At 43.4% G+C, this 25,558-nt stretch overlaps 2 protein-coding genes across 3 annotated transcripts in view; both read right to left on the reverse strand.

Moving 5' to 3' along the window:
- Positions 1 to 7,262, reverse strand: part of JPH2 (junctophilin 2) — a 57,481-nt gene extending 50,219 nt beyond the window's left edge. Inside the window, exon 1 of the mRNA XM_072944275.1 lies at positions 6,392 to 7,262. Within this exon, the coding sequence (XP_072800376.1) occupies positions 6,392 to 6,770 (379 nt within the window). The 5' untranslated portion in view covers positions 6,771 to 7,262. The remainder of the gene's footprint in view (positions 1 to 6,391) is intronic.
- A 6,535-nt stretch (positions 7,263 to 13,797) lies between these two features.
- Positions 13,798 to 25,083, reverse strand: OSER1 (oxidative stress responsive serine rich 1). Of its 2 annotated transcripts, none has more exons than XM_006202526.4 (4): positions 24,936 to 25,083; positions 21,245 to 21,361; positions 18,144 to 18,257; positions 13,798 to 15,038 (listed from the first exon to the last, which is right to left on the reverse strand). In XM_006202526.4, the coding sequence occupies exons 2-4, from the start codon at positions 21,319 to 21,321 to the stop codon at positions 14,351 to 14,353; spliced, it is 879 nt and encodes a 292-aa protein (XP_006202588.1). In that variant the 5' UTR covers positions 21,322 to 21,361; positions 24,936 to 25,083; the 3' UTR covers positions 13,798 to 14,350. The 2 variants fall into 2 exon arrangements, with proteins under 2 accessions (XP_006202588.1, XP_072800377.1); XM_072944276.1 differs by lacking the exon at positions 24,936 to 25,083 and adding an exon at positions 22,466 to 22,548.
- Between the last annotated feature and the right edge of the window lie 475 nt (positions 25,084 to 25,558).

The raw sequence follows: 25,558 nt of genomic DNA on the forward strand, positions 1-25,558 counted from the left end.
TTCTGGCTTTCACACTGCCCCTGGATCACCCTGTGGATTTTGCCAGGCGGGTGCAGGCCAGTCGACTCCAAGTTATGCAGGAGTAAGGAGGAATCGTAGATGCTCATTCGTTGCCAGACCTAATGCCTGCCTACTCTGTGGCTCCGACTGGAGGGCATGGGAGAGAGCAGGGACGGCCCTCTGGTCTGTGGCAGGACGCAAGACTGTCTCCATCACCCGCCCCTCGCCCCCGACCAGGGCCCTCAGAAAAGGAGACTGGACATTCCTCACAAAGGTGTGGCAGCCAAGGCTGGTCTAGGGAACAGCTGCTGGGGACATGGAATTAATAGGCCCTGGAACCAAGCCAGCTCAATGAATCCCAAGGGCTTGGCCTTGGACACATGCCCGTCTGGGGACATTTGGCCAACTGGACGCAGGCATCCCAGAAAGAAAGGCTGCAGAGAGGAAAGACTAATTGCATCTACTTCCCTGTCTCTCTGAGGGTCTGCTCTGCTCCTCTGGGGTCCCAGATAAATGCCAAGAAGCTGCCGTGACAGCAGCTCAGCTGGCTGTCATGCTGACCCCTGGCTGTGATGTGGGACATGAGATTTTCAAGATGAGGTTAAATTGTGTTGATTCTACATTCAAAACCCCTGACGTGGGTTCCATCTACACTGGCAGGACCCAAGGCAGAACTAAGCAATCAAAGTCTTGGCTTCTTAACTGCTCTAAAATCAAAAGCTAGGTTTTGTGTTGAAATATTCTCCCCAAAACAGAGACAAGGGTGGTTCAGGCCATCCTGAATTAGTTCGCCCTTTGGACTGTGAGGGAAACACAGAAAAGAGTATATATGTTCCAGCATTTTCTCCATGCCAGGCTTCATGCTAAGTCCTTTTCATGTATTATCTCATTGTTTCAACCATATTTTGAGGGAGACTTTGACATCCCTAAATGGAAAAGAAGAAATGGCAGGTGAAAGAGGTCACACGATGTGCCCACGTTCACAGAATTAAGAAGTGGCACCACTGGGATCTGGACCCAGATCTGGCTACTCTAAGCTCCACGTGCTTAAGTAACACATGCCTCCTTTAACACCATCAGATTCTTTTAAGATTTCTATACTGGATTTTTAATAGCAATCAAGAAATTTTAAATTAAAAGATGTCTCTTTTAAATCTGAAAACCAAAACCAAAAACAAACAAAACCCACCAAAACTAAAAAATTGATTTAGCAAGGGGAAGAGATTGAAAACTGATACACAAAAATAATTGTATGTCTAAACCTAGCAATGAACAGTTAGAAAAATGAAATTTTAAATGCTATTTACAATATCATAAGAAAAAAAATTTGTTAATTTTACTCATAAAAAGATGTGACAAGACATTGAAAACCCTAGAACAAGGCTGAGCGAATTAAAGACGACCTAAATAAATAGGGATGTATACCATGTCCATGGATTGGAGGGTTCACTGCTATTCAGATGTCCATTCTCTCCAAATAGATGTAAAGAGGAAATGCAATTTTAATCAAATTCCCATCAGGCTTTTTTTCGTGGAAGTTGACAAGCTGATTTTATAATGTATATAGAAACGGAAATGATCTAGAATAACCCAAAGAGTCTTGGACAAGAAGAGCAAAGCTGAAGGATTTACTCCGATTTTAAAACTTGTTTTAAAGCTCCTGTAACCAAGGCAGTGTGATATTGGCACAAAGATAGACATATAGATCACTAGAAATGCTATTCCTTTGGGAAGCAAATACACAAAGAAAGATGGAGGTTAAGTTGCTTCAAGGAACATATATTACAGGCCCAGATAATGTGACAACAGGTATTACTCAGGCCTCTAGCCTGGCAAATCCATTTAGCTCATGTGTTTCAGAGTCAACTGGGCTAAAATGAGCTTAAGTCATCAACTTGGGGCAGGAGAAAGAAAACTGTATCCAAGGCATAGAAGCTTGGGGCTTTGACCCCATTGTCCTAGTGAAACAGAAAAATACCATCTTTTCAGCATGTAATAATAATAATAGTAATAAAAATAATAACAACAACAACACTAGCCACATGCCTAACTCTGTTCCAAGTACGTTGCACCTATCAGGGCATTGTTTAATTCTCTCAACCAGATATCAACCAGATAGAACAATTCTATCAGCAAGATCGCATGAAAGAGAACATAGCAAGCACAGCATACAGGAAGAGGAATAGTGTTTGGTGATGACTTGTTTCAGGTTTACATGTGTGTGTGTGTGCACAGAATTACATGTGAAGTATGTATCTTACAGTGGGTTGTAATCAAAAAGTTTGAAAGTCACGAGTGTAGTAGATGAGAGAGTGGTTAAGAAGCTTAAATAATACAACGCATGTACCGTTCTTAGCACAGAGGCTGGTAAAGACTAGCAAGACTCCGTAAGTGGTGGAGACAGTCATTACTATTGTCAAGACCGGTTCGTGGGCAGTTTCGTAATTTTACCAAATTATGTTGCCAGTCTTGATTACTTTGTATCATTTGTCATTGATTACAATACTTATTTATAATACATTTAATTATCACTGAAGATTATCAAATTCTTTCCCGGCCTCTTATCAGCTGGAGGAGCAGAAGAAAGGCCACTTGAATTATTCATCTCAGTTTCCTCCTCTGTAAAATAGGGGTAGGAACAGTACTTCCTGTGAGGTTGTGGTAAGTTTCAGTCACACAGCGTGGGCCACGTGACAAGAACAGCACCTGGCACGTTATCCGTGCTCCAAAAACGTTAATTACTGTTATCATTATTTGTGAGAAAAAGTCAACCTTGGGCTTGGTTTTTCCCACTGCACATTTTAGGGAGGGGCTTACTGAACTAGAGTCTTGATTCTGGAACTTATCTGAGCACTAGATTACTCTGCGAAGTGAATGGCTCTTTGAGGAAACACCTCCCAGGAAAACACACATAGTCCACGCACATATGCACACGTCTTGCCTGCAGTTTCAGGCCACTTACGGGCCTCTGAGGCCAAGGCTGGGGCCCCCGGTCAAGATGCTCGGAAAGCGAAGATCGCTAGTGGCCTTTCCAGTCCTGGAGTCTGGGGGTCTCTGGGATGGGGACCGCCAGGCAGCCACGCAGCGCATTACTACCTAAGGGTGGGTGTGTGCTGGCTTTGGGCTTCAAGTCAGCAGCTATTTTTAGCTTGGCTATATATGGCCAGGGGAGGAATGCTGGGCTATAGGCGGGGGAGGGGTGCCAGGAGGCTGAGTGCAGGGTTTGGGAGGCTGGGGCTCCTTGGCCTAGACCACCTTCCCCTTCTCACCAGAGAACTGGCGCTTAACTTCCAGCCAAAGCTACAAGCATGAAGGTGAGAGAGGGTCTTCTGTGGACTTAGGAAGGGCAGGGGCTTCCATGAAGATGCCGGGTCAAGTCACTGTAAAACAGTGATATTCAAACCTTTCTGACCATGACCTGCAGTAAAAAAATGTATTTGAATCATCACACACACAAAAACACAGATGTTTTAATACACACACTATATAGATACATATATCCAGATGTGTATTTATATACATATGTCTCCAACTGAGAAAACATTTCAGAAAATAGTACTTTATCTCATTCTCTATGAAACACTCTGATATTTTCTATTTTGTTCTGTTCTATTCTTCCATTTAAAAAAATGCAGGTCATGACCCACTAAATTGATTTTGCCAACTTTTAATGGGTGGACACCTCCACTTTGGAAATCTACTCTTTGGTTTGGAGCAGGCAGATACCTGTGACACTGGACTGCAAAGTTAGATGGAGAGTGGACGAAAGGGGACAGACATATCATTGCTTTGAAGTCAGTACTTCTCAAAGCTGGGGATAAGATGCAAATTTCAGCTTGATCCCTGCTGGACGGCAAGCTTTGGACCTCAGTGTCTTTGTACACTCTGTTCTTTCGATCCAGAGCATGCGTCCTTCACCCACCCCTGTCCCCTGGTTCACTCCATACTCCAGAGCCCAGCTTGCCACTTACTCCAGGCGGCCTCTCTGAATGCCTGAGTCTGGTCAGCTGCCCGCTTCTTGCTCCCTGACTCCCTGGCATGTCCCTACTTGGCACCCAACACAGTTTCTTGTCAAGTTCTCTGGAAAGCAGAGACTTTTTCCATCCTGTTCATTTCTATACTTTCCTTCCCCGCAGCCCACCCCCTCACCCCCGCCATATAGTATAGTGTTGGCTTACTAATAATCACTCAATAAATATTTATTGAATGAAGTAATGATAGTTAATAGTAGTAACAGCAACGACATATTTATCCCAGGAGAAATCTTAGGAGAGATTAGTATGATAAGGAACCTAAAGCCCCGAGAAACTAACTAATACAACAGGGGCAGGGCACTAATCCAGGGCTGCCGGACTCGAAACCATTCCTAATCACAGGATCTTCTGTGCCCACATCCCCCTAGTACTTCCCAGGACGGGGCAAAGGGCAGGTCCTTAACAAACCCTCAGGGAGCTGATGACAGGTTGATTAAAGAGATTTTCCAAAGCAGTAGCCACATCTAATTTTGGAGAGTTGCACTTGGGAGCGAGGACCTGTGAGGTTTCCAAGCCCCCTGGATGTGGGGCTGTCTCATTTGGGGGGAAGAGTCTGGGCCTCTGACAGACCGGAGGGGCAGCTCTTCCGATTACCTGGCCTGAACAGCCCCTGGACACACTTAGGATAAAACCTAGGGCCCCGCAAACCTAACGTGAGCTGGCGCACGCCCACAACTCCAGCATCAGCCCCTGCCTGGTGCCCTGTTCACTCTGCACCACCACCCTGGCGTTCTTGCTCTTTCTCAGACGTGCCAAGCCCAGTCCTGCCTCGGAGACTTTGCAATCTTCATCCCCTCTGCCTGGGGTCTTTCCTTCCTCTCCAGGCTTCTCCACCCGACTTCTCGGACCACTCTACCCCAAAACATCACTGTCTTCCTTGTCTGCTGTATTTTTCATAACACTAGTTACTTCTGGAAATTACATCTATGTTTGTTTTCTGGTTTATTTCTGTCTTCTTCACTAGACAGGGAACTCTCTGTGACTTTGCTTGCTCACCGCCCTGGCCCTAGAACTTGCTGTGGGATGGCGCCTGACACATAGTTGGTGCTCTGTGATATTGGTCACGTGAGTGAATGAATGGGTTTCCCCCATTTTAGACATGCTGGGACATCCGCCTGCAGCTTCCCAGAAAAGTGTGTCCCTGTGACTCACATCCAGGCCTCCAGCACACACACCTTGGCTTGGAAAGGGAAGAGGGAAGGGAAGGAGCTTTCAGCACATGCGTACTGTGTCCCGCTTTGCAGAGGTAACTGATGCCTAGCAAGCACTCAATGAAGCACTATCTTAATTCGTAACTGGAGAAACTGAGGCTTGCTCTCTGCTTGTACCCAGAGCTTAGTGCAGTGTCCAGCATAAACACCTGGTGAATTGAACTGCACTGAATTGCAGAGACTCAGCAAACAGCTCAAAGTCACTGAATCAGGAAACATGGAGCCAGATTTTGTCCAATTCCAGCCAGGGCTGCGTAGCTGTCATTGTACCACAGAAACTCCAAGAGTACAGGCTGAACGGGCCCTTGCCAGACATCCACCAATTGGTAGCCCATCCTGCACCCAAGGCCACTCTCTATACGCCTCACAAACAGATTTCCCATCAAGATTCAGCTCGGATGTCACCTCCTCTAAAGCATCCCCTGACTTCCTCAAATCTAGCTTCTTTTTTTCTGCCATGGCACTCTGTGAATACTTGTGTATAATAATGTGTGTAAAACGTATCTTTTAACCCATGGGCTGTATCTTATTCCTCTTTATACCTAACTTTTTTTACAGTGCCTGGTTAATAGGCAGTACTACAGAAATGTGCACTGAACAAAAAGATGCATGGATAGATAGATGGATGGATGGGTGGATGGGTGAGTGGATGGGTGGATGGGTGGATGGGTGGATGGGTAGATACATGGGTGGGTGGATGAATGGGTGGATGAGTTAGGTCAGGGGATAGATGGATGAATGAATGAATGAACACTTCATGATCTATTGATTGAAAATAATTTTCATGGCAAAGTTGACATTAAACCCTAGTACTTTTAGAATATATTCCACAGCTGTTTGTACACCCAGCATGCAACAGTAGCAGCAGCGTCTTATTGAATGTGTGTTGAATGTGTATTTCGATGGCAGGTCTTGTGCTAAGCACTCCTGCCAGTCCTCTCCAGAACCCCGTTACTGGCCCCAACTTTACAGACCAGGAAATGGATGCAGAGAGAGGTAGAGCCACTTGCCCAGTGCCACACAGCAAATAACATCCTGGATCCTCTGATCCTGTGTGGTACATCCCCAGGCTCTCCCCACCCTCCCCAGGCCTCTTCAGCCCACCTGGCCCCTGCCCCAAGTCTGCCAGCCCCAAGCTGGGCTCACCTCCATCTGCATAGGTTTCGGTGCCGTAGCCGTCCTGCAGGCCGTTATTCCAGGTGCCCTCGTACTTGGCACCGCTGCTGCTGCTCTGCCGGGTTCCGTAGCGTCCCTTGAAGCCGTGCGTCCACTCGCCCTTGTAGAGCCAGCGTCCCTTGGTCTCTATGCCCAGCCCGTGCCGTTTGCCCTGACTCCAGTATCCCTCGAAGGTGTTTCCACTGGGCCAGGTGTAGACGCCCGCCACTTCAAAGCCAAAGTTCCAGGAGCCCGAGTATTCGCCCTGGCCCTTGGGGCCCGTGCACAGTCCGTGCCCGTGGGCCTTCCCCCCCTCCCAGCCCCCACAGTACGCCCCGCCATCATCAAAGTCAAAGCGGCCCCCACTCATCTCATCGTAGCCCTGACCACCTCACCGTCCTCCAGCTTGGGGGGAGAGGCCGATGGGGGGTGCCAGCGACTCTCTCCAAGCAGCTCAGGGCTGGGCCCCTGGACTCACCACCGCCGCGCCCCAGGAGGGGGTAAGCCAGATGCCACCCAAGGCCGAAGGAACCCAGGAGCCAAGTCAGCACTGGGTAGGCTGGTCAGTGCCATGCCTGGGAGGCCCCCTCTCACTCAGCCAGAGGAAGGCTGCCAGCTGGGAAGGCAGCAGGAAGGAAAGGTTCAAAGTCTCCACGGAGTGTCCCAAACCTGGCTTCCATGGAATCAAAGGAAAACCGATGTGATCCCTTTAAGAAGCCCAGCGAAAAGGGTGGGGTGGCAAGGTCCCCAGTTCTTTTTCATGGAGGAGAAATCCCCCTTGCTGACAGCCCCCAGCCCGAGGCTGAATTCCTGCCGCCGGCTGGCCCCCTTCTCCTCCACCCCCATGGGTGTGCGGGGCTGTGATCACCCGCCCCCGCCCCGCCCCTCTCCAATCCTGCCCTCCTCCTGGGATGGAAAGGTCAGTGTTGTCCTAACAAGGCCATCGGATCTCAGAAGCTGCTCCCAAAATAACCCCCTGGCCAGCCCAGCCTCCTTCAAAACGGGAGGGGTGTTTCAAGCGGGGCTGGTGCTTCAGACTCGGGGAGTGGCCGGAGGGATGAGGAAGGGAAGCTGAGAACTCAGTGTGGGCAGCTGGGGCGATGTGGTGGCTTTTCTTCTCTTGGGTAAGACCTCCCTTCCACCTTGGTCCCCTGAGTCTGCGGGCAGGGAGGGGAGAGGAAGACCAGCAGAACGCCCAGTCCTGGAACACTTAAAAGCCCCTGGAGCATAGATGTTGGCAAACCTCAGCGCCCCCACCACTCACATGCCCCGACAGAACCTGGGGCTACAGCTCTGCTGCCAACCCCATGAAGGAATCTGGTGACCTAAAAAGAAAGGAACGGGGCATGGGTTCGCATATGCTTTTGAAAGCAGAGATGGAGCTTAGGAAGAGAGGAGCGGTTCTGGAAACAGAGTCAGGGAGACAAAGTGAATCTGAGTCTAGAACAACCTCAAATTCCCTCCCCGCCCCCAACCCTGGGAAAACCCCGGGAAGAACCCTGTGCAAGAGGCACCAATCATGGATCGCTCCTTTTCTATCTCTTCTGAAGGGCAGGGAGCCTGCCCTCCCCACTCCAGCTCTGAGACAGCCCTGCTGGTTGTATTGGAATGAGGTCGTCTCAAAAGCACTCATGGATCATGATTTTCAAAAAACAGTTCCCTTTCAAAGCCCTCTTTTGCTCTGGTGTCCTAAAAGCCTGGGAGGCCAGACTTCAGAAAGCTCTTGGGGCAGGGTCAGGAGCAAAGGGACTGACCAGCGCGCAGGTTCCCACCAAAGTCCAGCAAAAGGAACAAATAAATCTCTATGACAGAGGTGGTGGCCAAGGCTAAAGACTGGAAATCCCAACAGAGCCCAGGGTTAACAGGAGCACAGAGTAATTCTGGGAGACGTAGGAGCCACCAAGTACAGGAAGCTTTGTGTGTGTGTCTAATGTGTGTGTGTGTGTGTGTGTTGAGAGAAGAGGAGGATAGAAATCACAAAAAAAAAAAAAAAGGAAGCACAGAAGGCACTTGAGAACATGAGACCATTATTATCTGACTTCAGACTTATCTGTCAGACTCCAGATTCCGTAATGACTTAGGCCACTTAAAGTCACTGCAGAAGATGAATGTGTTCTCATTTCAGAAATGGATAGAAAAGGCTCTCTCCCTTCGTCTCAGCTGATCCCAGTTCTTACCACTTGGTTCCTTCATCTTCACAGCTTCTCTGCCTTAGAAAGCTCTTTCGTGCCCACATTTCACCCCGGGAAGAAACACGCAGCCTCTGAGCTCACTATCACTGTCTGTTTGCCAGGCTGACAGGCAGCAAATAGTAGTGGATAAAGACTATATCATCTGGGTTTTGAGGCACCACCCAGCAAGTGGACTGAGAGCCTCCTTGCACAATTCGCCCCTCAGTGCTGCCTCCAGAGAGTTCTGCCGTTGCCACTCCTGACTGGTCTTTGGAAAATCACACATTTCTTTCCAGCTCCTCTCTCAAGGGGAAAGGAAAGAGCAGCTCAAGCTGGAAGCCAGAGGAGATTGAGTTCAATGCCCTTTGTAGTTAAATGCTGGGCAAATCACCATAATCCTGTTCTAAGGCTGGGTGGCTACCGTGTTCTAGCAAGCTGTCCCTCCTACATAAGTGTAGCCACTGTTCATCCGTACAGCTCCCTTCGTGGTTCCCTTCCAAGGGTGGGTACACATAAGAACCCCCTATGGAATTGAAAAACGTGAACAGATTCACCCCATCCCCAACCTACTGAATTAGATTGTCCTGGGAGAAGTTCTGGTCACTTGCATTCTTTTTAAAATCTCCTCAGACAAATCTGACTCTCTCATTCCTAGTGAAGAACCAGTGTTTATTTTCAAATTAAGACACTGTTTCTTTTTCTTGGCGGGGGGGGCATCTTTTTTTAGTAGCTAGAATTCTTTTTTGATTGAAGTATAGTCAGTTTACAATGTTGTGTCCATTTCTGGTGTACAGCATCATTTTTCTGTCATATATATATATATATACACACACATATATTTATTTTCGTATTCTTTTTCATTATAGGTTAATACAAGGTATTGAATATAGTTCCCTGGGCTATACAGAAGAAACCTGTCATTTATCTAAGAAACCATTTCTTAATAATATACAAATTAGTGAATCCACTTACTTACCATTGGCTGTGTAGGGTAGAGACTTGTGGAATTAGATTTGTGTTCAAATCTCAGTTCTGCCCTGCACAAGCTGTGTGACCTGGGGCCAATTGTTAATTTCCTTAAACCATAAATTCTTCATCTGTATAAGTACCTATCTCTAAGGCTCCTTAGTATTAAGGCTAATAATATCTACCTTACATAGCTGGGTAAGGATTACATGAGTTAATGCTGTAAAAAGTTTCAGAACACACTAAACACCTAATACATGTTAGCTATTATTACTATTATCCTCAGATGATGAGATGTTTTTCAAACCATCATGTTTAATAAAATACTCACCAAAGAGGGAAAAATCACCCCCTAACCTTTAAGTACCTTGACATAGGAGTAGTCCTTACTCTTCCCAATATGTGTTTATTCCCTCAAAATTACCCTGTACTTTCTTCCTTTTTAAACTGGTAACTATATTATTGCTAAAGAGACAGCTTGATTTCCTAAAAGTTTAAGCAAATTCTTTGCCAAATTTGGTACTGGACCAGCCGTCTCTTTTTTGCCTCTCTTTAAACCAGTGCATTTCAGGGAAAGGGAGACCCCTTGTGGCCATATGTGCATTATAACGTTTTTCTTCGGAAAACCAAGTTCTTCAGACCATTGGGAATTTACTAAATTTGGAACGAATTTTCAACTGCTTTTAAAGGTAGCTATCCCAGTCTCTCTTTTCCCAGGCCTTTTCTCACTCCTTAGCCCTCTTCTTTGGTCAGAGGGGACACTCAGCTGCTTCCTCTTATTTCTGTCTTAACTTCTCAAGTGTGCTTGGCTGCTTGCTAGGGAAGGTGGAGAGGAGGGGACTGAAAATCCAGAACAGAGAGAACTGCATACAGAAACCTGCTTGAGTTCCTTCTCAGCCACTGAAGACTCAGCTGAAGGAGCCTCACCTCTCCAGACAAGTTACATGGCTGTGTTAGACGCCTTCCCTCATGCTGGCTTCTCACTCCAGCTATGAGCTGTTTGGAGAAAAGATTCTCTTCATTTCAAAAAAAAAAAATGGTGAACACCTCCTAAGTGCCTGCCTGGCATCGGGCTCATCTTTGTATGCCCAGCACCTGCACAAACTGGGTGTCTTCACCTTCCCTTCTTCGCGTTATTTGGCAGCCGACAACTCTCTTCATGAGATGCTTTTCCATTTGACTTTTAGGGCTCTTCTCTTGGTTCTGCTCCTGCTTCACTGGCTGCTCCCACTCAAGTCTTTTGCACGTTCCTCCCCATTCCCCTGACCTCTATACCTTGGAAATGGCTCAGAGCTCGATCCTCTGAACATGATCTACATTTACTTCCTAGGTGATCTCCTACAGCCGCATAGCTTTAAATAACACCCACGTTCTGATGGCTCCTAAATGTGTATCTCCAGCCTGTACCTCTCTCTGATCTTCAGTCGTACATCCAACCACTGACTCGGCTTATCTGAATGATACCTCATAAGCATCTCAGACTTACCAAGATCAAAACCAAACTCCCAATTTCTCCTCCCAGATCTGCTCCTCCAGCCAACTCCAGTGTATTAAAATCTTTGGAGTCATCCTTAATTTCAGTCTTTCTCTCGCACCCTATATCCATCAGCAAATCCTTTCTGCTCTATCTTCAAAATAATTTCGGAGTACATCTTCCCTCCCACACTAAAAAGTGCCCAAGCTACTAGAAACCACTGCCTGGTTTACCGCAATAGTCTTCCTAACTGCTCCCCTCCCTCCCCCAGCTCCCCTCTTCGTCTACAGAGCAGCCAGTGCTTTTTGGTTTTTTAAATGGAGGTACTGGGGATTGTACTTAGGACCTCTTGCCTGCTAAGCATGTGCTCTACCGCTGAGCTATGGCCACCACTTCAGCCAGTGCTCTTTCTAAAAGACAAGTCTGGTATTTCTCTCCTCTCCTCCAAACTCCCCCAAGGCTCCCTGTCTCCTCAAGAGTCCAGCCTTTAAAACAGACTTCAAGGATCTCCATATCTGCCCTGACCCATGCTTTTGGGGGTTCACCTGCTTCAAACCACAGATATCCTTGCTGTTCTGCCAGGAATGCTCTTCCCCCAAATATCTACATGGCTCATCCCTCTTTCTTCAGGTCTCTGCTCAAATGTCACCTCATCACAGAAGCTTCTCTAACCACCCTCAATAAAATAGCAACCCCTCCCCCTGGCCCAGCCCTTACTATCGCCTAATCCTTCTCTCTCTATAGCATTTTCTCCACCAAGAACATGACATTGTTTTATCCCCACCACCTAGTATAGCATGCCTGGTGTGTTTTAGGCACTCGATTAATATTTGTTGAATGAATGACTGTTCAATAAATAGTTATTAAATAAAGGGCCATGTCGGGATGCTACTTTCCAAAACATCAGAGTAGAAATTCCTCAATTCACAATCTGAATCCATTTCCAGGATGTACTTGACAAACATTGGTTCATTAAATTGCACTCACAAAGTTCAGATGTTCCAGTCAGGGACACATACTAAAGTCGGCCCAACTGGGTTTCAGCAGAGTAATTTTGGGCTTCAAGATTCATGTTTTGAGGAAGATTTTGACTGAGAGGCAAATGTTTACAACTCATTCTCACAAATCTGGAACGCCTAAGTTTTCATCCAAATTTGGAATTCTTCAGCAGATTATTAGGCCATTGGAACTTTGTCCATTTCAATCTAGACACCCCTCCTAACAACTTCGTCTAAAAGGCATGTGATCATTCACCCTCCTCTGGTGACTGTTCTGTTAATATTCAGAATTAATAACTGGACCACTGATTTGAAAAAACAAACTAAAAAGGACTTGAGTCTTAGGAACCATCTTACTTCAAGGAACATGTTAAGCCCAATTTGCTCGACTTCTCTCTAGTGGAAAAAACGTGAAGCAGAACACTAGTTGTGGAGGTCAGGGTGGAGTGGCAGGTACCTTGACAACCAGGAGCTCTAATGGCCTAGATCAGCGCTTCTCAGAGTGTGGTCTGGGAATCCACCCAATCAGGAAATCTGGGAGATCGGAACTGTTTTCATAGTATTAACATGGTATTTGTCTTTTTCATGCTCTTTCTCTCACAAGAGTAGAGTTTTCCCGAGGTCACACATGTGGTATAACAAGAGATTGAATGCATAAGCAGATATGAGAACCTAGCTGGCTTCTATTAAGCCAAACATCAAAGAGATTTGCAAAAAGATGCTACCCTTCTCACTAAATGTTTTGGAAAAGCTATTTTCCAGTTAGATATTATTTATATTAACATAAATGGTTTTGTGGATTATTTTTAAATGAATACGTATTTTTAAAATGTCTGTTTTAATTTCTAATGTGGGAAATACTGATAAATAGAACCCACATAAACAAAAGCTCTGAGATCCTCAATTTGCAAATCTAAGTCCTAAGACCAGAGTTTCAGAGCTGCTGCCTTAGACACGTGAAACAGTGCACCTTCTGTGAGCGTTAAGAAAACTGTTAAGAGTTTCTAGTGCTGTGATACCAAGGCATTTTGCTCTTCCTCCAACCACAGCCTCCACATGTTATTAAATCCATACTAAACCAAAAACTAGCTGGGCTCTCTCACTACTTAAGTTCAGGGCTTTTCCAGTTTAAAAACACCCTTCCCACCTCTCCCAAGTATAAATCACCTATTCGTGAAGCCCACGCCCCACTATCATCCATCAACCCCACAGCCAATGGGCTATTTTAGTAAAACTTAGTTCATAATCTAAAAAGTGAAATGAACTTTCTGTTAACATGATGTTAAAATGGCTGGAGAAATTTTCTCTGAATTTCATGAGTATGCTTAGGATGGTCTGAATTAAACTATGTGGCCTACAAGAAATCCACTTCAGAGTAAAAAGATCGGGATTCATCTTCCACTGAAACTGAGGACACTTTTTTTTTTTTTACCAAACTTTGGAGAGAACTGTGGGATGGTCAGCTATTAAATACGGGACACAGCATGTATAAAATTCTCCTTAGGAGTTACTGGGGTAGAAGGGCAGTGCAAAGAGATAATATCCATCCAGAACATTTGAAACTGAGGTATGTGATCTATACTGCAAGAGACTGAAACATGCCATAGATACTGAAATGCCAGAGACGGAGAAGACACACAGTAGTTTCATGTATCACACCCCTTCCCGCCAATGGAGGCAGCGCCCCGCTAAGTCGTTTCTTACGTAAGAAAGTTCATGTACCGTGTCTCAGGGTAAGGAGCACCAGCAGGGGTTTATTTAGTGATGGTTAATGACTCTCTCAAACAATAGAGGGCAGGCCAGCTAGTTTATTCATAGTGAATCTAAACCTTCGATCTCTGGCTTAACAATAACATAGGAAACTTTTAAAGACACAATAAATCTTGCATTAAATCAGAGGTGGTTTAAACCAGTCATATAACTTCTAATATTCTGGGCTGGCAACTACAGCATGACAAATGTTCAATCCAGTTACAAAACCACATTTCATTTTCCTTGGCACCCAAATCTTAAACAGATCTGAAAAATACACTGTTTTACAAAGGCTTTTACCACAGACCCACTGCTACCAGTCAAGCAATTACAGTTTTTTCACCCCACTCCATTAACATTTCTAAATGAGAGGGATTTTTCTTTGATCTGCTTGTCTTGGTGGGCATGTAAGAACTTGGAGAGTAAGTTTAAAGAATGAAGATTAACTGAGATGCCAAGAAAAGTTTTTATTGCAAGCACAGTGAGCAGGAGATGTCTTCTCACACAAAGTGGCCACAAGGTCTGCCGTTAACTAAATCTCTCTGACAACCCTTCATTGGTTTAAAGCGTAGGAATTAGCTTCTTGCTCTCAGGTGTACATCATTTCTGCCATGTGGGACATCTTCTTGGGAATATATAAGTAATATTCCATGTAACCTGACAGGTCCTCAATGGTCACATCATCCACGTAGACTCGAGCTTGCTCAGAACAGGAGCGGGGCGAGCCGGATAGAGTTCTGGTGTGAAGCGACTGAGAGTAGTCCTCAAGCGTGGATCTTCGTTCTGGGGCCAAGGGAGGGACATTCTGCAGGCCTGAAAAGGAATATACTTCCATATCATGCCACCTCTTACACTGGCACTCCTTGCCTATGCATGCACAGGGCTTGCCCTGGTTTAACTTAGAAACAGATTGAAAGTCAGAGAGATCATTGGCCTTGAGACTTGCTTGGGAGACTTGGGAAGCATCAGAGGAGTCTTCCTTCTTACTCTCTGACGGGAGCCTTGGAACCGAAGTTCTCAATGGCTCAACAACTGCCCCTGTGTGATTAGTATCGAGGGAAGTGGAGCACTCTCCTGCATTGAACTCTTTAGGGGTTGAAATTCCCAGCCCACTGCTGCCATCAGGGGCGTCAGTCTGGCTTTTGTGCTTGAGCTGGCTGCTGGAGGAAGCAGCTATTGTACTGCAATGTATAAACTTCGGAGGATGAAGGACAGGAGACTTAGAACGTCGACGACGCTGGGTTCTCACTGTTCCTCGTGAAGACTTCCTTGTAGACCTAAAAGGGAAAAAAAAATGCATAGGAAGATGCTGGGATACAAAGCTCTTCTAAACAGGTATGAGCTCGTTGGAAATTTGCCACCTCTCAGGTTTATAGGTCTAAATCAGTTTCCCCCAAAGAGATGTGCCTGCTTCCATTTTCAAGCTAAGTCTCTGTGTCTCAAAACCTTCAACAGCTTTATTAACAAGCTATAGAAACAGGAGAGGTAAAGGGTAGTTTTTAATTGCATTTCTTGGACCAAACATTTGGTGCAGAATACCTGACTGCTCTGCTACAACCCTTGGCTTGGGAGCCTTTGACCAGTGAATCTAGGGAAGTGCTCTGCACAGACAACTTAGACTGATGCTGTAAAACCTCAGCCTTGTGCTCTATGCCCTGAACACAGCAGCTTCAGTACCACTGTGGCGCTAATGCTACAAATGGCCACTATGACATGATTACTCAACAGAGTAGGAGATTTAGGATTCATTTCTATCATTGGGAACAGCTAAAAAACAGATTTAGACTCCCGGAAGTTTTCAGATACTGGGAATTATCAGACACACTATATAACTTTTGATGAAGTATTTAAATAAATAAGAAATGAGCAAAGAAAAGAGACTCAAATTGCCAAGCAAATTTGAAAACAGAACCAAATAGAACTTTAAAAAGTTTATATATGAAATTAAATAGATGGGCTAAACAGCAGAATACATACAGCTAAGAAAAGAAATACTGAACTAAAGGATAAATCTGAATTATTTACACCAGGGGTCAGCAAACTGCAGTGTGTGGATCAAATCTGGCCCCTACTTGTTTTTGTATAAGCCCCTAGGACATTGCTCCCATGGACTAGACCTGTGAGCCACGGAGACACAGCTGGGGTGTCCCCTACCTGTGCCCCTGTTCTTCCCCTCACTGCCTGTGCCTGCCTTCCTGGCCAGCAGACGTGTGTGTCACGCCACTGCCCGGGCCCACACTGGCTACCATCTACATGTTGGGGCTGTGCTATCGGCAATCGCTGAGCACTGAGAGGGAGAATCTGTTTGTGCCAGGCTCTCTGGAGGAGAGAAGGGCATGCTGGCAGAGAAGGCCACTGGGGCAGAGTAAAACCGACCCTGGCAATGCCCCCACTCACCCATCACACCAGGCTAGTTATTTCACCCTAGACTGTCTCAGCAACTGAACACAAAGTGTGTTTACCTACAGGATGGTGCACATCAAGCAAACCTACATAATATCCTTGGATCTCACCTCTTGGCCTCCAAAGCCTAAAATGTTTATTATCTGACCTTTTACAAAAACATTTGCCAACCCTTGACATAGAATGCAGCACAGAGACTTAGAGATCTGGAAAAAATGTAGAAGTTTTAAGAGATGTTAAGACAGAATAAAAAGTCTGGAGTCTACGAAAGAATACAGAGAATGGAAGACAAGTAATTTTTTAAGAGATAATGGCTGAGAAATTTTCTGAATTGATACAAGAGAATCTACAGCTACAGGAAGCACACTAAAGCAAGACAGCCAACTGCAGAATATCCAAAACAACAGGAACACCTTAAAAATAGCTAGCAACTAGACAAATTATTTCCAAAAGAACAGCAATTAGATTGTAGGCTTTTCAACATCAACACGGAAGCCAGAAGACAATGAATAATACCTTCAAATGCTAAAAGAAAATAAGTCAACTAGAACAGATTTCCAGTGTATCAAATCAAATACAGCTTTCAAGAACAAGGATAAAATAAAGACATTTTCAGATAAGCCATATCCAAGTGTATTTATCAATAGAATATGATGTATACAACTCTGGGGGCACCATTCAAACTTATTCTAGGTAAAGAACTAACATAGAGGCTCCATTTACTAATAACAGACTTTTATCAAAGGAACTTCTGAAGGAAGAACTTTAGGAAGAAAGTGATCCTACATGGAAGGTCTGAGATACAAGAATGGTGAGAGCAAAGAAACTACAAATGAGATGAATCTAAATGAACTCTCCATTTAAATACAATAAAGTAGATTAAACAAAATCAAATTTGTGAGAATAAAGACAAGTGACAGAACTAAAATACTGGGCAACTACACCATGGAAATCTGGAGGTCAGAGCAAAACAATTCTGAGGAGGAAGGTTAAAGTGTTAGCTTCTGTCTTTGTAAAGCATATGTGGTAAAATTTCAAGGCTAACTACTGAAAGAATAGAAACAAAGTATACCATTTCCAAACCAGTAGAAAGAAAAATGGTAGGGAGAAAAACAAACCTATTTCAAATAATTTTTTAAAAGGTGAGGAGGAGAGAGAAGTGTGGAAAAAAAGAAAAAGAATAAGTAGAGCAAATCGCATAAAGTAAAAGAGCAAAGAGAAGTCTAAATATATCAATAATCAAAATAAATGTAAACGCATTAAACTCAGCACTTAAAAAGATCATTGAAGCAAACAAAACAAAATAAGCCATATATATTTAGGAGACACACCTAAAATTTTGAAACACAGAATGATTAAAAGTAAAAGAACAGAATAAGATACAGCAGGCAGATACTAAAAGACAACTGGATTCACTATATTAATTCCAGATAAAACAGACTTTAAGACAAAAACCACTCTGAAGGACTTAGAGGATTACTAAGATAATAAAAGTCTCAATTCACCAGGGAAACATTCTAAATTGGCATGAACCTAGGCTACATGCACCCAATGAAACAGCTTCAAAACACACAAAACAAAAATACAGAACTTAGGGGAAAACAGACAAATGCACTCCTGTCGAGGAGATTTCAACAAACTCCTCTCAATTATTAATAGGTCGAAGTGATCCCCCCAAAAAATTAGTTGAAAAAGGTCCAAATAACACATTTAAAAGCCTTTACTGTAGTGGGGACACACAGAACCTAAGAATGATTAGAGGAGAACTATTCTTCACAACACACATACACTGATAAAGACTGACTATGAACCAGGCCATACAGCAAGCCTCAGCAAATCTGCAATGAGAAGAAAGGGTCTTCTTTAATCGTGGTCCTTGGATTCTACATCGTAACATACTCTTTTCTGGATCCTCAGGAAAGAAAACCCAAAAATGTTTTAAGGTACTGGGATAAAAATCATCTGTAATGAGCCCTTACCCATGCCAACTGTCTTTAGATGCACATGTAGTTTTAGGTTTGGTATCATCTGCTGCTGTCCTGACGGATGCTCTGACACTTGCGCCTTCTCCAACAGACAGAGATGCTATGGACCTAAAGACAAGAACAAAGTTTACTGCTTTGAAAACCGTGCAAAGAGGAGAACTTATTGCCCTCATCAACCCAAATCCAAGTACTAATACCTTTACTGTCTTTGTAGTTTGGGTTTCTCAAAAACTGTTCAGCTTTTAGTGTAAATTTTCCTCCAAAACCAAATTTGGAGGACCTCTGAGAGCTCACAGGTGCAAAATCATAAGCTAAAGAATGATTCTTAACTGTAACCAGCAGTGGGATATAAATAGACTTTTAGGCTGTTTATCTGGGGCAGATCAGGCCTTATGTCCAGGGAGATTGTTAATGACACTGACCACTTACTTCATGTGGCAAACCAGAGTCGCTGAAACTAAGTTTAGGAGCAAAAACTTTAGGAAACTCAACCTAACTTGGAAATGAATACTTTTTCAAATAGTATACACCTTACACAAAAATATCCTAATTTTTATAACTAATGAACTTGAAATATTACTCAAAATTAAATCTTTGCAGTTTAAAATTACACAAGTAATATGGGTTCCCAGTAAAGATGAAAAATTTAAAAGAGGGAAAAAAAGAATCATCTATAATCTCACAACCCAGAGATCACCACCATTTCATGTTAAAATCTTTTGGACCTTTTCAATACACACATAAACAGAGCCCCTACTATACAATGCTGTGGTAGTGATAAATATCCTTTAGAAAGAAACAATCTACTAAGTAAACAGATGTTCACTGAAATATAACTGAAAACTAAAAATGGGAATAACCTAAATACTCAATAATAGAAAATACTGTATTATATAAATTATGGCCCATTTGTACAATGGATTAGCAATTTATTAAAAATTAAGTGTACAAAGAGCTTTTAATGACATGGGAGAATGCTTATAACACAGAGAGAGAAAACAGCATGGATAAATACCTGTATATACATTATAATCTCAACTGTGTAAAAAAAAAGGGTATGATGTTATTACAGATGATCTAGATATTAACAGTGGTCATGGTAAATTGTGATTTTTACTTTCTTTTTTTACTCTTCTTTTGTTTCATGATTTATCCATAATAAGCATGTATTATTTTATAATCTGATAAAAAGGACTATGTTGTTTTACAATATAGAGATTCGTCCCAATAAGACAAATACCATTAGGAATCAAAACCTGTTAAACAGGATCATGCTAAATTCCTGGCAAGGCTTGTTAGTTTATGACTCAGTACCTCAGATGTTCCACTCGTAAATCAGACACAATATGAAACAACTATAAATGTATGTTACTCTATACAAGTCTTACTCTGCTTAGTCATGGTGATGACTCACTCCTCGTACTTTTATTTATTTGGTTTTCTCAAATGTTCTCCACTGCTCCTTCTCTTTCTATAATTTTACTCAAAGTAGATCGCATGCTACAAATACATATGACCATACATTGTACAGATATTTTTTAAAGTTTTTTTAATGTTCCAAGTAATTTTTAGGGGCATGGAAATAGCTTAATTTTACATTCCAACTTCTTAAAACACCAGGAAAGAAGTCTGTATATCAAGAATTACTTATATAAATTTATACACTAAGAGATATACATGTATATGTGCATTTATACATTCCTAGTATTTTCCTGATTAAAATAATATATTTTAAAATACCTATTTCTATATCTAAAAAATGTGTATTTCTGGGGAGAGGTCCTGGGTTCCATCCCTAGTACCTCCTCTAAAAATAAATAAGCCTAATTACCTCCTCCCCCAAAAATTTAAAAAAAAAAAAGTGTATTTCTATACCAGAAATCACAAAGGAATTTACCATGACTCCAATCTAACTATTTGTTTGTCTGCTTTGTTTCTGCTCCCCAAAATACCTTATAAAGTACCTACCAATTCTAATGGCAAGATGATCATATTGGAAAAAACACCTAGTGTACTTATTTGAAGTATCAGGGAAGCAAATGTAAGTATCTGTAACAGCTATTACGCAAATCTATTAGTATAAATCTTCTCATTTGGTAGGTCAAAAATAGTATTAGCAAGTACTAAGCAGGCAGCTATAATAACAGCTAACACCTATTTAATTTTGCTATGCGCCAAGTACTGCGTGCATTTCTTCACGTTGTCTTCAAGGTACCATATAAAGGAATGGTTAATAGCACAGGGTCCAGAGATACATTGTCTGGGTTCAAATCCTAGCTCTACCGCTTCTTACCAATGTGACCTTCTGCAAGTGGCTTAATTCATCTGTAGCTCCTCTGTAAACCATGTGGTATACTCTGCAGTACCTATCTTCTACGTTAGTAGTGAAGATTAGATGGTGTGTACAGAGTACTTAAGCCGGTGTCTAGGGCACAGTAAATCAGTAATATATTTTAGCAATTATTATTATTCCTTGTTGGGGAGTGTTCAGTTTCCATTCATGAAATGAAATAATCTTACATCCATTAAAAATTTGAGATTTCTTCTGGCCTGGGGCAAAGAATGGGGATGAAAAGAGCCCTAAATAGAACACTTCGCAAGGGGTGAAATATTAACATGCAGACAGCAGCTGGTCTGCAGGTGCTCTAATTAGTTTGGCCAAAGGGTCCAAGATTATTGATCTCAGTGACAGAACCGTAATGAATAGAGGTTTCCATAGTGATAGGCCCAGCAATCAGAGCCCATGAAATCGACAATGTCTGCAGAGATTTCTATTGAGCCAATTCACTTTTACTGAAAAATACTGTGATTCCCCAGAGATGTAAGAGGAACTCTCTAATGAGACACTCTGATTAAAAAGAAGTGGGGGGAACCCTCCTCAAAGTTAAGGAAAACCTCCAACCTTGGAGTCCAAATTTAACAGAAGAGTTTCTTTTATGAGTAAAACAATGCTGTATAGAATTTGGTAGAATGTCACACTATTAACATTTGTATCTTCTATGAATAATGCGAAATTTTAGAAAGAGCTCTTCTGAAGAAATGGCTATTTATATCTAGTAAACAATTCCCCAATAATATATTTCATATCTAATTACCCTGACGCATCCACTCTTAGTTTCTTGAAAGCAGTTTGTAGACTCTCCTCCTCTCCATCCTTGGCTTCGGATTTCATCGTGAAAGATTTTACACTATTATGGATGTTCCCGTTAATACTAAAAAAGAAAACAAAAAGAAAATGAGCAAAATGAAAACAAGTGTGTTTAAAAGTATACATTTTGTTAAAAATCTCTATTTCTGATACTACTCTTGCTTGTTAGGGAGAGAAAAAGCAAATTTCTATTTGTAAAAAGAAGTTTCAATGTAGATGATTAGGAAACTATAGGTTTTATTTCTTAAGTGGAGACATATGAAACAATACTGAAAATGTGTATTTATTATGATAGAATTGAAACTGTCAAAATACGTGATGCCAGTATTTTATTACACAATTTTGGAAACTAGATCACCTAAAATCTGTGTTTAAGTATACTTTCTAACAGGGGGAAAAACCTTTCCAGTTATAGAAGTCTAGAAACCTACATGCAAGATGACCTTTGCATCAGAAATAAAAGGAAAAAGCTCAATTTACAGGACTCTGATTCTTTAAAATGCTACTGAGTATTTGTCTCATTTAACTTTAAACATTTCAGATAATAACTTCATGACACATGATAGCATTTCTCTAAAGTAATCCTGGCCCAGATATCAAGATGTTACCATGGTTAAAGCAGGATTAAAATATGTTTCAATGATTACTGATTATTCCACACTCTACTTATAAGGTTGATATGTTTTCTTTATACTTTGAATACTTTATTAGAAAATAAACATAGAAAATAAATGAACTATACTTGCAACTGAAAAACAAAAGTAGCTAAGAGAGACAGGAAGTAAAGGAAAAACACTGAAATTGTTCTATAGATGCGCCTTTAAATGATCTCCACTTAATCTTAACCAAAGTTCACCACTTCTTTCACCCAGATTATTAAACAGAAAAAAAGGAGGGGGGAGACCTACCGAAGCAACAAGAGAAACAATAGAGAAGCTAACAAATTCTCTGAATCTAATCTCCCAATTTTTTTACCCAGGGTAAAAAATTTATTAACACTAAATCCTGGTCAAAAAATAAATCAGTATCTATGAACATATCACAGGGAAACAGAAAGAAAAAAAAGTAAAATAAAAAATATAAGATGGGGAGTTTATGAAGCAAAGAATTCACTTCACATTCTCTATTTCTAACTTGCTACCCCCGGACCCCATCTCCCACCCCTTACCCCACCACAACCACTCTCAGAGTGAGCAGTGCTTCTCTGGATCCTCTCTGATTCTTTATCTGCTTATTTCACAGGCGTGAGTTTGATGTTATTGTGAGATCTCTAATATTCCAAATGTCAGGGTGTCATAATACGTTTGCTATAATGTAACCATGTAGTACCAGTGGCAGAATTAAGAAGCAAGGAATCAAGACTGTTTTATTTATTTCAGTGTATAACGTATTTTAGGTAGATTCCTCTGGGGAACATTGAAAACGGTCTCAAAAGAATTCAGCTAGCTTTCATCTCAATTTCTTAAGACAAAAAATTTTTTTAAAAAAAATTAAGTACACTACCCACATATATTTTGCTGATTTAACCAGCACATGAATTTGAGGAAACATCAATTCCATACTTCACTGGTTTCTAATTCTTCTGGATTGAGAGGAGACTCTTCCCACAAATACACAATAATGTCCTATATACCTGAGAAGAGGGGGAGGAAAGATCACATATGCTAATATTTTTGAGGCTGCACAGCATCTAAAAGGTTGCTATCTATAGACTATAAACAAATTCTTCCTGCCAGCAGAACTAGAATAAAGATTTCATTTTATTTGTTAGTTTTTCTCAATTACTTTATGACCAGTTAGTCAAATGCTCAGACTCTTGGCCCTTATAGAGTGAAATCATCTGAACCAGTGTCCCCATCCCTGCAGACCCCCACATAAATCCTCTTTGGGTCTCTCTGGAAATCAGTACACATCATATCTACATATACATTGTTGTACTCTATAGGCAGAAATCATTCCTTCCATAAATTTTGGCAGAATCCCTACTATGTGCTTTAGCAACAGACTGGATGCTTAGGGATATGAGGGTGAATCTGACACACACCAGGACTATGAACCCCATTCCTGTAAGGACTGGAATCACACTCCTGCCCTAACACTCTGCTAAGAAACTTTGCACCCTGGAATTGAACTTTCAACTATCATACTGCTAACTTAATAGCACTGCAGGTGACCTCCAGATGTTTACACAAACTTACCTAACATTCTTGTAGTCACACTAAAAAATCCAACACTTAAAAACCAAAACAGACCAAAATAAAACTGGCCACAGACTAAAACTCTAGGAATGAAGTTCTATCTGAACTTTTTTCAGACGTCTAACATTTTGATTGCTCAACTTTTCCCTCAGTTATATTAACCCACGGCAAAGGTGAGTCTTAAATATAACCTTAACAGCTAAATCAGAGTATGTTTGTAATTACAAGAAGGCTTATTATGTTCCTCCCTATTCCCAGCTTCTCATCCACTCAAATCAAGAGCCGTACAACTACCTCCGGGAAACATGTAATTGAAGTGTCCTTCTTCATTAATATTAAATTTATGGGAGACGTTCTTGCCGTTTTAACTGTACTAACTTCTTGAAATTGGACAATCCCCGCCAAAGATTAAACTTTTAAAGGCCTATTGTAAGTCACTTTAAGGCAAATTACCCGGGACCTCGGATTTTCCCTAACCTTTCAAAAATGACAAAATTCTTCTAAGTTCCTCCATCAAAAGGGCAAATTCCTGACTTTCTCCGACTTTCAACTAAGAGTATGTGTCACAATCTTATTTATATAAATATCTTGCATTTTTAACCAAGACCTCTTTGAACCTCAAGCCTAGGTCCAAATTTCCAGGACCCTGAAAAGACCTGAGAACGATGCGCGTAAGCGTGGCATCACAATATTAAAGATTCAGAAAATTTCCCAGCCCACCAGGAAGCGTGGAATCCAGGAAAGAAATCCCCGTCCAGCAACTCTCGACGCAAACAAGACCGCGTTGAAACAATTGGCCCCTGAGACAAAACATGTTCACACACCCACTCAACCCCTACACTCTCGGTGCTAGAGCCCGATGTTAATTGTTTTCACCCAGAAACCGGATCGGCCGTGGCTGAGCAGAATAGGGGGAAAGGTCAGAACCTGGGGGTTTCGGCGAGCAGGGAGCTGTCCAGGGCCCTAACTCTGCCTGCCCGGGGTCTCCTGCTAGAAAGTTATCCCTTGAGGATACTCCCCCGGCCAGGATGAGAGGCTTGAGTCGGACTAGGAGCAAGGGATGCAGGAGGAGGCAGGAGCAGAGGCGAAGAGGCAGCCAACGAGACTGGGGCTCAGGAACGAGCGGGAAAGGGCGGGAAGAGGCAAAGAGCGGCCGAGGAGGGCGAAAAGGGGAAGCTACAACCGGGCGGGAGAGGGCGGAGGCACGGAGCAGGGGCCGCGGCGGCGGGAAGGGGCGAGAGAACGAAGCTCGGGCAAGGCCAGGCCGCAGCGGCCCAGGGGACGCGGAGAGGCACAGGCCCGGTCGGGCCCAGGCAGCCAGCGCCGGGGGACTAGGCGACGCGAGGCAGGCGGGCCCAGAGAAAGCCGCCCGCGGCCAGGCTGGGCCTGGAGGCCGAGACGCGGTGCCACGGCGCCTCCCCGTCACGTCAGGGCACTCACCTCCTCGCAGCTGGGGCGCTCCGCTGAGCCAGTCCCGTCAGTTCAGATCGTCTCTCTCCGATCGCGGCGCGCCTGACTGACCCGGATCTAAACCCGCGGAGGGGGCGACCCGCGCCTCCGGAGTCGCATTGCGCCTGCGCCAACCGGGCACGCGCCCCGCCCCCTGTCCATGCTCCTCCCACCCTAGTGACTCGGCAGCGCGGCTGGCGGTGGCTGCGCAGGCGCAGGGCGATGGCCGCGCCTCTCAAACGCCTGGTGCCCGCCCCTCGCGAAGCACGTGCGCCTGACGTCATTTCCTGTTATTCTCTTGGCTCACTCCTTCCTCCGCAGAGAGTTTGCTCGGGACCCGGTTTTGGGGCGTGTCTGCTTCCTCCTGTGGATCAGGTGAGTGAGTGGGCGTTATTCTTCACAGTTGCGGAGCAGCCTCCACTTGCCAGGGTCTCCTTGTGCTTGGTGCGCTAGTTGGAGTCACCAAGACTGCGAATTCCGCGGGGTGAGCCCAGGGTGGGGGGCCTGCGCGGCAACGGAGCGCTTGGTTCGAGTCTCTTTGATGCCAGAATCTGAATTGCCTGCGACATCTCCAGGGCTCGGACACCAGCCCTCAGCCCCCGGGGGATCTTCCA

The sequence above is a fragment of the Vicugna pacos genome, chromosome 19 (assembly GCF_048564905.1).
Source record: "Vicugna pacos chromosome 19, VicPac4, whole genome shotgun sequence".
Taxonomy (NCBI): domain Eukaryota; kingdom Metazoa; phylum Chordata; class Mammalia; order Artiodactyla; family Camelidae; genus Vicugna; species Vicugna pacos.